The sequence below is a fragment of the Embiotoca jacksoni genome, unplaced genomic scaffold, assembly GCF_022577435.1.
Source record: "Embiotoca jacksoni isolate LCO1_2020_lvr unplaced genomic scaffold, fEmbJac1.0.p SCAF_51, whole genome shotgun sequence".
Taxonomy (NCBI): Eukaryota; Metazoa; Chordata; class Actinopteri; family Embiotocidae; genus Embiotoca; species Embiotoca jacksoni.
Genome location: NW_027185405.1, coordinates 76,712 through 92,444, shown reverse-complemented (window position 1 = coordinate 92,444; position 15,733 = coordinate 76,712). Strand labels below are relative to the sequence as shown.

At 36.5% G+C, this 15,733-nt stretch overlaps 1 protein-coding gene across 1 annotated transcript; it reads left to right on the top strand.

Moving 5' to 3' along the window:
* Positions 1-5,157: 5,157 nt before the first annotated feature.
* LOC138211914 (Fc receptor-like protein 5) lies at positions 5,158-9,131 on the top strand (the record flags this gene model as incomplete). Its single annotated transcript, XM_069172112.1, has 7 exons — positions 5,158-5,588; positions 6,146-6,234; positions 6,554-6,589; positions 6,809-7,075; positions 7,668-7,937; positions 8,073-8,348; positions 8,839-9,131. Coding segments are annotated over exons 1-7 (1,236 nt in total), but the record flags the coding sequence as incomplete, so codon positions are not given.
* Between the last annotated feature and the right edge of the window lie 6,602 nt (positions 9,132-15,733).

The window sequence follows — 15,733 nt, the reverse complement described above, 5'->3', positions numbered from 1 at the left end:
CCGTGGCAACGCCAGTAGGTCGAAGAAGATTTCAAAAGACATGAACGACACAAGTTCAAGGTTGTGGTTAGAATTTGTGGAGGACACATCATTACTCGTTACGCAGCTATTTTGTACAGTGATACTTATTCTTTGGTAGGTGCTTGAAGCTTATTAATGTTTTAACAAAAATGAGATTATTACTTGTAGTTTCTTCAACAATATAATTGTTTGTCCTACCGTTTTATTGTCACACATATTGGAGTGCAGTGTTATAGAGGAAAAATGTACCACATGAATTTAAAAAAAAAGAATGGAATTTTTATTGTTTGCGCTTTCCAACTGCAAGTATAAGAAAAAAACTGAATTCAAGCTGTCCATTGTAAAAAAAAAACCTCACTATTGCAGGATTAGTTACATTAAATGACAGTAATTGTAATTTACAGATTATCAAATGAGTTTTGAACTTTTTTTCCCCCATTTTATTACCCTTCATACTGTTTTGACTATTTCAAAGCTAAAAATATGTTTCAAGTGAGGGTATGTGTATAAAATGCTGTAAAATATTTTCTTACATGCACGATTATGTCCCTTAAAAATCAAGTCGTGTACTTAATCATGAACAATATTTGTCTAGGAAATAAATAATAATCATGTAAGAAAAGACTAACTAAATAAAGGCGACACATACAAAACAATGCTAAAACAGCGACAGCTGACTAATTATTTACTCACAGAGCCCACACACAATAAAAACAATCCTGAGAGTACAACAGCAGCTCTGAAAGTCAGATTTACACATTTTCTTAATGATAAGACCATCGACCAATGACGTCGTTAGTATTCAGTATTTAGTATTTTGATGTGTATTTAGACCACTGTTGCACTTTGAGGCTCCTCCAATGATTATCTGATTATCTTAGAAGAGGTGATGCTTCCAGTGTTCCAGTAATAAGTTACCTTGGTGAGCTACTTTATACCACTAGATGTCACCAGAGGTGCAAACTATCAAATCCTTTGCACATCCAAGTCTTGGAAGAGTTCTGGGTATTTGTCTTATTTATGTACAACGTGTCTCTGCTCTTGTATGCTCAGTGTGATTTGTTCCCAGTATATTTCCATCTCAGCGATATGCCTAAACGCTGAATTGTGTTACTCTTAGGTTTTCACTCTTACAGATCATGAAATAGAAAGTATGCCCCCCCCCCCCCCCCCATCTTCTCCATGATTTCTTATACAAAACGAAGAGGCCCAACAATTTTCATAAGTAGTCTGTCACTGACTTGTTTTATATCATATTTTGTGTTGTACAGTTTCTGCTGCAAATTTGGGAATTGCATGCAAATTAATGTATATTTATTTTGCACAATATACTGTAACATACAGTGTCTTAGGTTGGCTTTACAAAATCATAGCCTCCACAGATTCTGACACAGAATACACTTGCAAATAAGACTAAATACCAACAAACAAAAGAGACCACAGCTAAAGTGTCCGGATCCCTGTCTAACCCTGTTAACATGTTGGTCTCCCAGATCTCCTCTCCTGATGTGTTCTGTCATTCCCCTGTTTGTTGTTGTTTTCCATGTGCTTCTCGTTTTGTTCTGTCCTCCTCTGCCTACCTCCAGACACCTCCCATGGCCACGCCCCTGATCAGCCTGCACAGCTGAGGACAATCCAGCTGATTACCACCTGCAGGTTGACACACCGGTTCCTCATCCCACTAATCACCTCCCGACACCATATCAACCCTGGTCCTGCAGTCCTGGGTTGTCGTTTCATACGATCTGCTACGTCCACTCACCCACAACCTGTTGCCAATGCTGCCCGCTGGTGATGGTGAGATGAAGCCTCATGAAGCATCGAACCACTTCAGCCAATTGGTTCGAGAAAGGGTTCATTTCTCGAAGCTTCATGTGCACACGAAACCACCTACTGGCCAAGTGTATAATCACAGGCAGCTGTATCTGAACCACATAATGTGATGCATTGGATTTTTGTGTCTGTTATGGCTGTTGGGAATGACTATGAATTACAAAAATGTATGACCAAATAATTTCTGTACATAAATTATCACATATGTGCATAATAAAATATCTTTTGAATGTATTCTGTGTGTGTAAATTTTCCCAAAATGGTAGTATCATATGATATGGCAGGTTGTGTAATAATGTTTTTCTGTCACTTTAGGAAAATGGCATGGGCTTAAGCAGGCAGACGACAGTGGAAGTGCTTGTGGAACTAGGAAGAGGGGACTGAATATGCTCGTGTAACTTGGACAATGATGTACAGGACAGGGGACATTTTATTCATTTTTATTCAGAAATAACAGTTTCTCAACAGTTTTTGGTTTTGTGGATGTCCACATGTCAGAAGTAAGGCAAACAGCAGCCACCTTTTCCATTTTAGCCTTAGCCTTCTCCTTAGCTGACTCATACTTGGCCTCCACCATGGCCTTCAGAGCCTAAAGGAAAAAATACATAGTGCTGAACTGTGAGACACAATAAAGTACTCATTTGTTTCATGCATGCACCAATACATACCTGCCTTGTAGGGAGAACATAATTAGGATCCAGTTTGGACACAAACGCCCTGAGTCCAACATCATCCACAATACTGAAGGGCTGTGTGTCCTTCACTATCATGGAGACGAGGGCTTCATCCAGCTCTTGTTTTCTGGTGGCTGGTTAAAAGAGAATAAATACAGTGTCTGTTACCTGTCTTTATTTGCACAATAAACAAAAGTGAACAGGGAAAAATTGTGATGGTGCATTTGTAATATTGTAATGACTTACCTTGGCTGGGTGAAGCTCCAGTTTCCTCCTTATTCTCATGCAAGGCACGGTAATGCCTTAGCATGGATGAGGTGTTGTTATTGTACCCCAACTCCTTGGAGCACAATAAACACCTCACCTTTGAATAAAATAAGAAACTGTGAAAAATACAGTTCTTGATAAGCAAACCTAATGTGTCTGAAATAGAGTTAGATTTAGCTTACCTTATTAGGAGTTATCAAATCAAAGTGTTCCCACACAGGGGAAATCCTCCTCTTCCTCGCTGGCTCCATCTTATCACCTATCCTTCTCTCCTCACTCTCCTAAATCTCCAAACTATCTCTGTCTCTCTAACTTCTCCAAACTATCTCTCTCTCTCTAAACTCTCCAAACTATATAAACGCGATCCAAACTATCCAAACTCTCAACTGACCGCAACTCTCCACCAACAACCCACATTTTGAATGGAGCCTGAGGGGTTTATATTGCTGTCAAACCTCCCGGCAAAATCTGAGCCACTTCCCGAAGCAGTCACGTGGTACAGCCGGGCAGCGAGGCTTCGGACGTCATCATTTTTGGCTCCTCCCCTAAATGAGGCAAGCCTCGACACGCGCTTCGAGGAAACGCCCCCTCCATTACTCGTCTTTTTCATTTTATGTATCTACACTGATTGTGCCTTGCATATTTCCTGTGTTAAGTTTAGGACTGTCTTTCGGTCGCTCTGGGAGTGAATGAAACACGGCAAATGTTTGCAGTTTAAAACAAGGAACTGAACTGCAATTTATTATAGTTATTAACACAGAAAATCAAGGGAACAACATAAAAGAAAAATAACAAATTCAAATAATAACCTCAATACCGATATTTCTCTCAGTCAGTCAGTTTCAGTCTATTGTCTTTCAGTCTACTACCCGGGTAGTGTACGTCTGGAGGCTCTCAGACTAACTCTGATCTCAATCTTTTGCTCGTCGGTGCTCCGGCAGGAGAATCCAAGAAGACCAAATGCAGCTTCACTCACAGCGAAGATGATCAAGGGTCACAGGGTCACTCAGCTCCAGCGCTCTGTGGAGGTTTCTGGGGATCGCTGTCTCCATCACAGATCCATCCAGAAAAAACAATCTGCATACAGCAGAATTTAATATGATGTCAGTACTGTAATTTATAAACTCTATTGTTGGTGTAACAGTAAATGACCAGTAAAATAGTATTACACACATAAATATATATATATATAAATAAATATATATAAATTATATTATATTATATTATATTATATTATATTATATTATATTATATTATATTATATTATATTATATTATATTATAATATTATATATATATATATAATATTCAATATGGTCAATATTAACACACCAACATATTTCACACACACCTCTGGTGAACGTCGGTACTGCATGTTTGAGTTAACCCTTTAGTTGCTGGTAAAACTAACGTGGGTTACACAGAGTGTTTAAAAGTGTTTTCCGTTGCTAACTGTGTAGTGTTTTATACTGCATAAGTTTGTGTTGGGTTGAACATTTGCGTGAGAATGTGTTGAATATGTTTCACCAGTGCTGTGAGAGGAAGTCATAGCAGGCTGTGGTCAAACTCTGTTCAGTTGTGTTAACTGTGTGAAAAAGGAAGGAAGCAGAAACAAGCTGAAGAAGAAGTTGAAAGAAAAAAAAAAAGTCACCCAAAGTATATGAAATGTAACTTGTGTTTCCGAACATTTCTGGGTTTCTGTAATGCTGCAGCTTCACTCTAAGGACAAATAATTTCTCAGAAGTATCTGGACTGGATGTGAGGATGGGGCACACTTTGCTCTGTGAGCTGGGATTATTCTGTGAGTACATCACCGACTTTTTCTGTTTAAATCGTACGGATTGATGAAAAGGTTTCAGTGAGAGCAACAGGCTGTCAGTCACTTGTTCCTTTTTCTAAATATGTGAATAGAAAAGAGAACAGTTTCACCATTTTATTAATAACTTTGGTCAGATGAGAGTAGAGGACTGTTTTAATGCATCTCAAAGATTTGATTAATTTAACATATTCATGTTTACATGTTAACTAGCATTGGTAAAACTCCATATGTTACTTGTTAATTAAATATTTGGTCATTTGCTTAAGTTTGATAATATCTGAAGTTTTGACCTGTCTTGCAGTGCTCTGTACATTCCCCTTCAATGGACATGCTGAAGGTAATTATACAGTTTCCACTTTTCTCTTTCTTTTATTTCTTTTTATTTATTCATTAACTATTAATCGCTTCAGTACTTCCTCTTTCTGCTTTCTTTTTGGTCATCTGTCTTTTTCATTGTATGTATCTACACTGATTGTGCCTTGCATATGTAGTCTATGTAACACACTAGATTTCCTGTGTTAAGTTTAGGACTGCCTTTAGGTCACTCTGGGAGTGAATGAAACACAGCAAATGTTTGCAGTTTAAAACAAGGAACTGAACTGCAATTTATCATAGTTATTAACACACACAGAAAATCAAGGGAACAACATAAAAGAAAAATAACAAATTCAAATAATAACCTCAATACCGGTATTTCTCTCACAGTCAGTCAGTTTCAGTCTCTTGTCTTTCAGTCTACTACCCGGTAGTGTACGTCTGGAGGCTCTCAGACTAACTCTGATCTCAATCTTTTGCTCGTCGGTGCTCCGGCAGGAGAATCCAAGAAGACCAAATGCAGCTTCACTCACAGCGAAGATGATCAGGGGTCACAGGGTCACTCAGCTCCAGTGCTCTGTGGAGGTTTCTGGGGATCGCTGTCTCCATCACAGATCCATCCAGGAAAAACAATCTGCATACAGCAGAATTTAATATGATGTCAGTACTGTAATTTATAAACTCTATTGTTGGTGTAACAGTAAATGACCAGTAAAATAGTATTACACACATAAATATATATATAAATAAATGTATATATTATATTATTATATTATATATATATATATATATATATATATATATATATATAATATTCAATATGGTCAATATTAACACACCAACATATTTCACACACACGTCTGGTGAACGTCGGTACTGCATGTTTGAGTTAACCCTTTAGTTGCTGGTAAAACTAACGTGGGTTACACAGTGTGTAAAAGTGTTTTCCGTTGCTAACTGTGTAGTGTTTTATACTGCATATGTTTGTGTTGGGTTAAACATTTGCGTGAGAATGTGTTGAATATGTTTCACCAGTGCTGTGAGAGGAAGTCATAGCAGGCTGTGGTCAAACTCTGTTCAGTTGTGTTAGCTGTGTGAAAAAGGAAGGAAGCAGAAACAAGCTGAAGAAGAAGTTGAAAGAAAAAAGAAAAGTCACCCAAAGTATATGAAATGTAACTTGTGTTTCCGAACATTTCTGGGTTTCTGTAATGCTGCAGCTTCACTCTAAGGACAAATAATTTCTCAGAAGTATCTGGACTGGATGTGAGGATGGGGCACACTTTGCTCTGTGAGCTGGGATTATTCTGTGAGTACATCACCGACTTTTTCTGTTTAAATCGTACGGATTGATGAAAAGGTTTCAGTGAGAGCAACAGGCTGTCAGTCACTTGTTCCTTTTTCTAAATATGTGAATAGAAAAGAGAACAGATTCACCATTTTATTAATAACTTTGGTCTGATGAGAGTAGAGGACTGTTTTAATGCATTTCAAAGATTTTATTAATTTAATATATTCATGTTTACATGTTAACTAAAATTGGTAAAACTCCAAATGTTACTTGTTCATTAAATATTTGGTCATTTGCTTTAGTTTGATAATATCTGAAGTTTTAACCTGTCTTGCAGTGCTCTGTACATTCCCCTTCAATGGACACGCTGAAGGTCATTATACAGTTTCCACTTTTCTCTTTCTTTTATTTCTTTTTATTTATTCATTAACTATTAATCGCTTCAGTACTTCCTCTTTCTGCTTTCTTTTTGATCATCTGTCTTTTTCATTGTATGTATCTACACTGATTGTGCCTTGCATAGTGTGTAAAAGTGTTTTCCGTTGCTAACTGTGTAGTGTTTTATACTGCATATGTTTGTGTTGGGTTCTAGATGCTGTGTTGACCTCTGACCCTGACTGGTCCACTTATTTTACCGGCGAGTCTGTTACGTTCATATGTAACATGAAGGAAGGAAAAGTCACTGACTGGGAATACACAATCAAAAAGGATGACGAAGAAGTGATACCCTACAACTCGCATAAAATTCACCCATTTGAAATTAGATCAACTTCCTACAGTGGTAACTATCAGTGCTGTGGTCGTAAGAGGAGCTCACATGATCCAAAGTGCAGTAATGTCCTATCTTTAACTGTATCAGGTAAGTCCTCAGTGTTTTATCACTATGACATGATAGCAGGAATTTATGATCCCTATTCAAAGTATATGTAATACCGTGTACATTTAATTAATCTTGTTGTGTAAGCATTTTTTAAATATGGTGAAACTTTAATTGAAACACTTTACTGTTCCTGATACTTTTCTCTCAGAAGTTGCTAGAAAGCTCAAAGATTGTAATCCAGAATCACTACATGTGTGTTTTGGTGTAAAATATCATCTTTTGCAGAAGTAACAAGAAGAGTAATCTGAGAGTGAAGACCTCTGCAAAGGCCAATAATCTTTTAGTTTATAGTTACGTAGTCAATAGTTACTTTAGCTTTGACACCATGTTGAAATGGACACAAATCAACGGTGGTTTAAAACATCTTTTCTCTGCAGTGAAAATAACTATTAATTAATAAAGTGTAAGTGCAATTTCTTTTGTCAAATTTGAAAATGTAGAATTTAGAAAAGAATTTTACGACAAGTGGAAGGTTGCAGCTGTAATATGAAAACATACAATTTTGTTATTTTTTTCAACCCATCAACTGCAATAATCTTTTCTTTATTCTGTTTTTTTCCCCCAATAATAGGAAGACCAAAGCCAACACTGACACCAGGCACAACAACCATATCAGTGGGAGACACTGTGAGACTGACTTGTTCTGTGGAGAGATCTGATGGCTGGAAATACCAGTGGTTCAGACGAACCTCAGACACCAAAGAAGTTCATCTGTCAACAAATGATGGACAGAACAAAGTTATCAGTGTATCACGAGTAGGCATCTACCGTTGCAGAGGAGTAAGAGGAAACCCAGATTTCTACAATGATATAAGTGATGAAGTCACCATTTACGTAACCTGTGAGTTCAGTCATTTTGTTTGAATACATTTGTGATTACCATTTGAATTAAGAATGAAACCTGCAATATGGAACTTTCTCTGTTGATTTTCATGTTTTTGTTTGTATCCCAACTGTGTATATGTGGTGGAAACAGTTCTCAACAAGCCTGTTTTAAGACAACAACCCTACTGGTCCCCGACATTCAGTGGTGAGATAATCACTCTCACATGTGAAGTCTCAGGAGGTGAATCCACTGAGTGGGTGTATGAGTGGAGAAGAGCCCAGTCGGTTGTACACCATGAAAACAAGAAATACTGGAAATTCAGAGCTTCTGAATCCATCAGCGGAGACTACGACTGTAGGAGACGTCTCAGAGATGACTCGTATTCTTCAACAGAGTGGAGTGAAGCCATCACATTGTCAGTATCACGTAAGTCATGTTTGTTGTGTGTACTGTCTAAATTCTTTAATGTGCAAAATTGCTCCATGTTGCATCTTTATTCAGACAGTGAGTGAACAGATTAGAGTTTGTCTTCATCACGTTGCACCTGATAGTTGGTAGTTGATCCATTTTCAGCTGGCATAGAGATGACAATGTTGGGCTGTCGTTCCACCACGTTAGTCAGAATAAACAAGTATTATTATATTTAGACATCAGCTGGTTTATATCTGTGGGTTTAATATCATGAGCAATGGTCATTTTATTTCCTGTTAGTGAACAGTGCTTAATTAATACTAGTCTGTATATGAGGGTAGATCAATAAGTTCAGAGTCCCCTGCTCGTTCACAGAGCAGGAGAAATATAACCCTAATAAGTAACTTCTACAAATTCCATCATTAGTTCCTGAGTTACACAGCTTTTTGTGAGCAGGATGTGGTGGTGACAAATGATTTCAGTTTTTTTTTCATCTCCATGACAGCTCAACCAAAGGCCCGACTGAGTGCTGCCAGCAGAACCATTTCAGCCGAAGGCAGTCTGACACTGACCTGCTCAGTGAACCCATCATCTGGATGGCAGTACTATTGGTACAGAGATGACAAACCCTCTGGACCTCTGACCTCACAAGATGCTGCTTTTCATTCAAATGGACAAATTGATGTCTCTCAAGGAGGACTGTACCGGTGCAGGTCAGGAAGAGGAGACCCAGTTTATTACATGGAATACAGTGATTCAGTCACAATCAATAAAAATGATGAGTTTGAGTTTGACTTGGTGACATTTCTCTGAATACAAATGTAGAAAAAGTCCAGTGTTTTTATGAATGATGTTATTATGTTATGAAGTCTTTTTTTTCATGTGACTTTTTTTTCACTTTTTGGATGACATGCTATAGCATGACTTTTTTTTCATATTTTGGACATGTTATAGCGTGACTTTTTTCATATTTTACACGACATGTCACAGTATGACTTTTTTTTATCATACTTTAGACGACATGCTATAGTATGACTTTTTTTATCATATTTTATACGACATACTATAGTATGACTTTTTTTTTATCATATTTTAGACGACATGCTATCGTATGACTTTTTTGTCGTATTTTGAATGACATGCTATTTTGTGACTTTTTTCACTTTTTGGATGACCTTATAGTGTGAATTTTTTTCATATTTTAGACGACTTGTTATAGTATGACTTTTTTTTCATATTTTGGATGACATGCTATAGTATCACTTTTTTTCACTTTTTGGAGGACATGCTATTTTATGACTTTTTTCACTTTTTGGACGACATGCTATTTTGTGACTTTTTTCACTTTTTGGGTGACGTTATAGCGTGACTTTTTTCATATTTTACACGACATGTATTACTTTTTGTCTTCTTTTGGACGACATGGTATAGTATGACTTTTTTATCATACTTTAGAAGACATGCTATAGTATGAATTTTTTTTAATCATATTTTAGACATGCTATGGCCTGATTTTTTTTTTAATCATATTTTAGACGACATGCTATGGTATGACTTTTTGTCGTATTTTGGGCGACATGCTACAGTATGACTTTTTTTATCATATTTTAGACGACATGCTATTTTTTGACTTTTTTCACTTTTTGGATGACGTTATATTTTGACTTTTTTTCACACTTTGAAAGACATGCTAGTTAGCCTTTTTTCAAATTTTACAAGACTAGTCCTACTAGTCCTCCTAGTCTTCTCCTAGTCATCTACTATTCCTTCTAGTCCTCCTAGTCATCTCCTAGTCATCTACTATTCCTCCTAGTCCTCCTAGTCATCTCCTAGTCATCTCCTATTCCTCCTAGTCATCTCCTCGTCATCTCCAAGTCCTCCTAGTCATCTCCTAGTCATCTACTAGTCCTCCTAGTCATATCTTTGTCCTCCTAGTCATCTCCTAGTCCTCCTAGTCCTCCTAGTCATCTCCTAGTCATCTCCTAGTCCTCCCAGTAATCTCCTACTCCTCCTAGTAATCTCCTAGTCTGCCAAGTCATCTCCTAGTCCTCCTAGTCCTCTCCTAGTCCTCCTAGTCCTCCTAGTCATGTCCTAGTCCTCCTAGTCATCTCCTAGTCCTCTCCTTGTCCTCCTAGTCATCTACTAGTCCTCCTAGTCCTCCTAATCATCTCCTAGTCCTCCTAGTTATCTCCTAGTCATCTACAAGTCATCCTCATCCTCCTAGTCATCTCCTAATCCTCCTAGTCATCTCCTAGTCATCTCCTAATCCTCTCCTAGTCCTTCTAGTCATCTCCTAGTCCTTCTAATCCTCCTAGTCATCTCATCCTCGTAGCCCTCCTAGTCATCTCCTAGTCCTCCGAGTCATCTCCTAGTCACCTCCTAGTCCTCCTAGTCATCTCCTAGACCTTCTAGTCCTCCTAGTCTTCCTAGCCCTTCTAGTCATCTCCTAGTCCTCCTAGTTATCTCCTAGTCATCTACTAGTCATCCTCATCCTCCTAGTAATCTCCTAGTCCTCCTAGTCATCTCCTAGTCCTCCTAGTACTCCTCGTCATCTCCTAGTCATCTCCTAGTCCTCCTAGTCATCTCCTAGTCATCTCCTTGTCCTTCTAGTCCTCCTAGTCATCTCCTAGTACTTTAGCCCTCCTAGTAATCTCCTAGTCATCTCCTAGTCCTCATCGTCCTCCTACTCCTGACTAGCAGGTGACTAGGAGGACTAGGATAGTATGACTTTTTTGTCATATTTTGGACGACATGCTATAGTATGACTTTTTGTCATATTTTGGACGACATGATATAGTATGACTTTTTGTCTTCTTTTGGACATGATATAGTGTGACTTTTTTCACTTTTTGGATGACGTTATAGTGTGACTTTTTTTCATATTGTGGACGACATGCTATAGTATGACTTTTTCTTTTTTATCATATTTTAGACGACATGCAATAGTATGACTTTTTATCATATTTTAGACGTCACACTATAGTATGACTTTTTGTCATATTTTGGATGACATGCTATAGTATGACTTTTTGTCGTATTTTGGACGACATGCTACAGTATCACTTTTTTTCACTTTTTGGATGATATGCTATTTTGTGACTTTTTTCACTTTTTGGATGACGTTATAGTATGACTTTTTTTTCATATTTTGGATCACATGCTATAGTATGACTTTTTTTCACTTTATGGACGATATGCTATAGTATGACTGTTTTTTCATATTTTGGACATGTTATAGCGTGACTTTTTTCATATTTTACACGACATGTCATAGTATGACTTTTTGTCTTCTTTTGGACGACATGCTATAGTATGATTTTTTTATCATACTTCAGACAACTTGTTATAGGATGGCTTTTTTAATATTTTGGACTACATGCTACAGTATCACTTTTTTTCACTTTTTGGACGACATGCTATTTTATGACTTTTTTCACTTTTGGAGGACATGCTATTTTGTGACTTTTTTCACTTTTTGGATGACGTTATAGTGTGACTTTTTTCATATTTTAGACGACTTGTTATAGTATGACTTTTTTCATATTTTACACGACATGTGATAGTATGACTTTTTGTCTTCTTTTAGACGACATGCTGTAGTGTGATTTTTTTTTTATCATGTTTTAGACGACATGCTATAGTATGACTTTTTTCACTTTCTGGATGATGTTATAGTACGACTTTTTTCATATTTTAGACAACTTGTTATAGTGACTTTTTTTTCATATTTTGGAAGACATGCTAAGGTATGACTTTTTTTTTAATCATATTTTGGACAACATGCTATTTTATGACTTTTTTCAGTTTTTGGACAACATGCTATTTTATGACTTTTTTCAGTTTTTGGACAATTGCTATTTTATGACTTTTTTCAGTTTTTGGACGACATGCTATTTTATGACTTTTTTCACTTTTTGGATGACGTTATAGTGTGACTTTTTTTCATATTTTAGATGACATGCTATAGTATGACTTTTTTTCACATTTTCGATGACATGCTATAGTATGACTTTTTTTCACATTTTGGACATGTTACAGCGTGACTTTTTCCATATTTTAGACGACATGTTATAGTATGACTTTTTTTTCATGTTTTGGACATGTTATAGTGTGATTTTTTTTCATATTTGAAACGACAATTCATAGTATGACTTTTTTATCATATTTTAATCGACGTCATAGTATGATTTTTTTTTTTATCATGTTTTGGACGACATGCTATAGTATGACTTTTTTTCATGTTTTGGAAATGTTGTAGTTTGACTTTTTTTCATATTTTAAACGACAATTCATAGTATGACTTTTTTTTTATCATATTTTAGTCGACATGCTATCATGTGACTTTTTGTCATATTTTGGAAATGTTGTAGTTTGACTTTTTTTCATATTTTAAACGACAATTCATAGTATGACTTTTTTTATTATCATATTTTAGTCGACATGCTATCATGTGACTTTTTGTCATATTTTGGACTACATGATATAGCATGACTTTTTGTTTTCTTTTGGACGACATGCTAAAGTATTACTTTTTTTTATCATATTTTAGACGACATACATTAGTATGACTTTTTGTCATATTTTGGACGACATGCTTTCGCATGACTTTTTTGTCATATTTTGGACGACATGCGACAGTATCACTTTTTTTCACTTTTTGGACGACATGCTATAGTATGACTTTTTTGTCGTATTTTGGACGACATGCTATTTTGTGACTTTTTTCACTTTTTGGATGACGTTGTAGTGTGAATTTTTTTCATATTTTAGACGACTTGTTATAGTATGACTTTTTTCATATTTTAGACGACTTGTTATAGTATGACGTTTTTCATATTTTACACGACATGTATTACTTTTTGTCTTCTTTTGGATGACATGCTATAGTATGACTTTTTTTTATCATACTTTAGAAGACATGCTATAGTATGAATTTTTTTTTATCATATTTTAGACGACATGCTATGGCCTGATTTTTTTTTTTTATCATATTTTAGACGACATGCTATGGTATGACTTTTTGTCGTATTTTGGACGACATGCTTCAGTACGACCTTTTTTTTATCATATTTTAGACGACATGCTATAGTATGACTTTTTTTGTCATATCTTGGATGACATACTATCGTATGACTTTTTGTCATATTTTGGACGATATGCTATAGTATCACTTTTTTTCAATTTTTGGACGACATGCTATTTTTTGACTTTTTTCACTTTTTGGATGACGTTATATTTTGACTTTTTTTCATACTTTGAACGACATGCTAGTTAGCCTTTTTTCAAATTTTACAAGACTAGTCCTACTAGTCCTCCTAGTCTTCTCCTAGTCATCTACTATTCCTTCTAGTCCTCCTAGTCATCTCCTAGTCATCTACTATTCCTCCTAGTCCTCCTAGTCATCTCCTAGTCATCTCCTATTCCTCCTAGTCATCTCCTCGTCATCTCCAAGTCCTCCTAGTCATCTCTTAGTCATCTACTAGTCCTCCGAGTCATCTCCTAGTCCTCCTAGTCCTCTACTAGTCCTCCTAGTCATCTCCTAGTTCTCCTAGTCATCTCCTAGTCACCTCCAAGTCCTCCTAGTCAATTCCTAGTTATCTCCCAGTCCTCTCCTTGTCCTCCTAGTCATCTCCTAGTCCTTTCCTTGTCCTCCTAGTCATCTACTAGTCCTCCTAGTCCTCCTAATCATCTCCTAGTCCTCCTAGTTATCTCCTAGTCATCTACAAGTCATCCTCGTCCTCCTAGTCATCTCCTAATCCTCCTAGTCATCTCCTAGTCATCTCCTAATCCTCTCCTAGTCCTCCTAGTCATCTCCTAGTCCTTCTAATCCTCCTAGTCATCTCATCCTCGTAGCCCTCCTAGTCATCTCCTAGTCCTCCGAGTCATCTCCTAGTCACCTCCTAGTCCTCCTTGTCATCTCCTAGACCTTCTAGTCCTCCTAGTCTTCCTAGTCCTTCTAGTCATCTCCTAGTCCTCCTAGTTATCTCGTAGTCATCTACTAGTCATCCTCATCCTCCTAGTCATCTCCTAGTCCTCCTAGTAATCTCCTAGTCCTCCTAGTCATCTCCTAGTCCTCCTAGTACTCCTCGTCATCTCCTAGTCATCTCCTAGTCCTCCTAGTCATCTCCTAGTCATCTCCTTGTCCTTCTAGTCCTCCTAGTCATTTCCTAGTCCTCCTAGTCATCTCCTAGTACTTTAGCCCTCCTAGTAATCTCCTAGTCATCTCCTAGTCCTCATTGTCCTCCTACTCCTGACCAGCAGGTGACGAGGAGGACTAGGATAGTATGACTTTTTTGTCATATTTTGGACGACATGCTATAGTATGACTTTTTTGTCTTCTTTTGGACATGATATAGTGTGACTTTTTTCACTTTTTGGATGACGTTATAGTGTGACTTTTTTTCATATTGTGGACGACATGCTATAGTATGACTTTTTTTTTATCATATTTTAGACGACATGCAATAGTATGACTTTTTTTTATCATATTTTAGACGTCATACTATAGTATGACTTTTTGTCATATTTTGGACTACATGCTACAGTATCACTTTTTTTCACTTTTTGGACGACATGCTATTTTATGACTTTTTTCACTTTTTGGACGACATGCTATTTTGTGACTGTTTTCACTTTTTGGATGACGTTATAGTGTGACTTTTTTCATATTTTAGACGACTTGTTATAGTATGACTTTTTTCATATTTTACACGACATGTGATAGTTTGACTTTTTGTCTTCTTTTAGACGACATGCTGTAGTGTGATTTTTTGGTCATATTTTGGACGACATGACTTTTTTATCATATTTTATACGACATGCTATTTTATGACTTTTTTTACTTTCTGGATGACGTTATAGTACGACTTTTTTCATATTTTAGACGACTTGTTATAGTGACTTTTTTTTCATATTTTGGACGACATGTTATAGTATGATTTTTTTTACATCTTTTGGAAATGTTATAGTTTGACTTTTTTTCATATTTTAAACGACAATTCATAGTATGACTTTTTTTTTTTTTATCATATTTTAGTCGACATGCTATCATGTGACTTTTTGTCATATTTTGGACTACATGATATAGTATGACTTTTTGTTTTCTTTTGGACGATATGCTATAGCATGACTTTTTGGTCATATTTCGGACGACACGCTATAGTATGACTTTTTGGTCATATTTTGGACGACATGACTTTTTTATCATATTTTATACGACATGCTATTTTATGACTTTTTTCACTTTTTGGACGACATGCTATTTTTTGACTTTTTTCACTATTTGGATGATGTTATATTTTGACTTTTTTTCATACTTTGAACGACATGCTAGTTAGCCTTTTTCAAATTTTACAAGACTAGTCCTACTAGTCCTCCTAGTCTTCTCCTAGTCATCTACT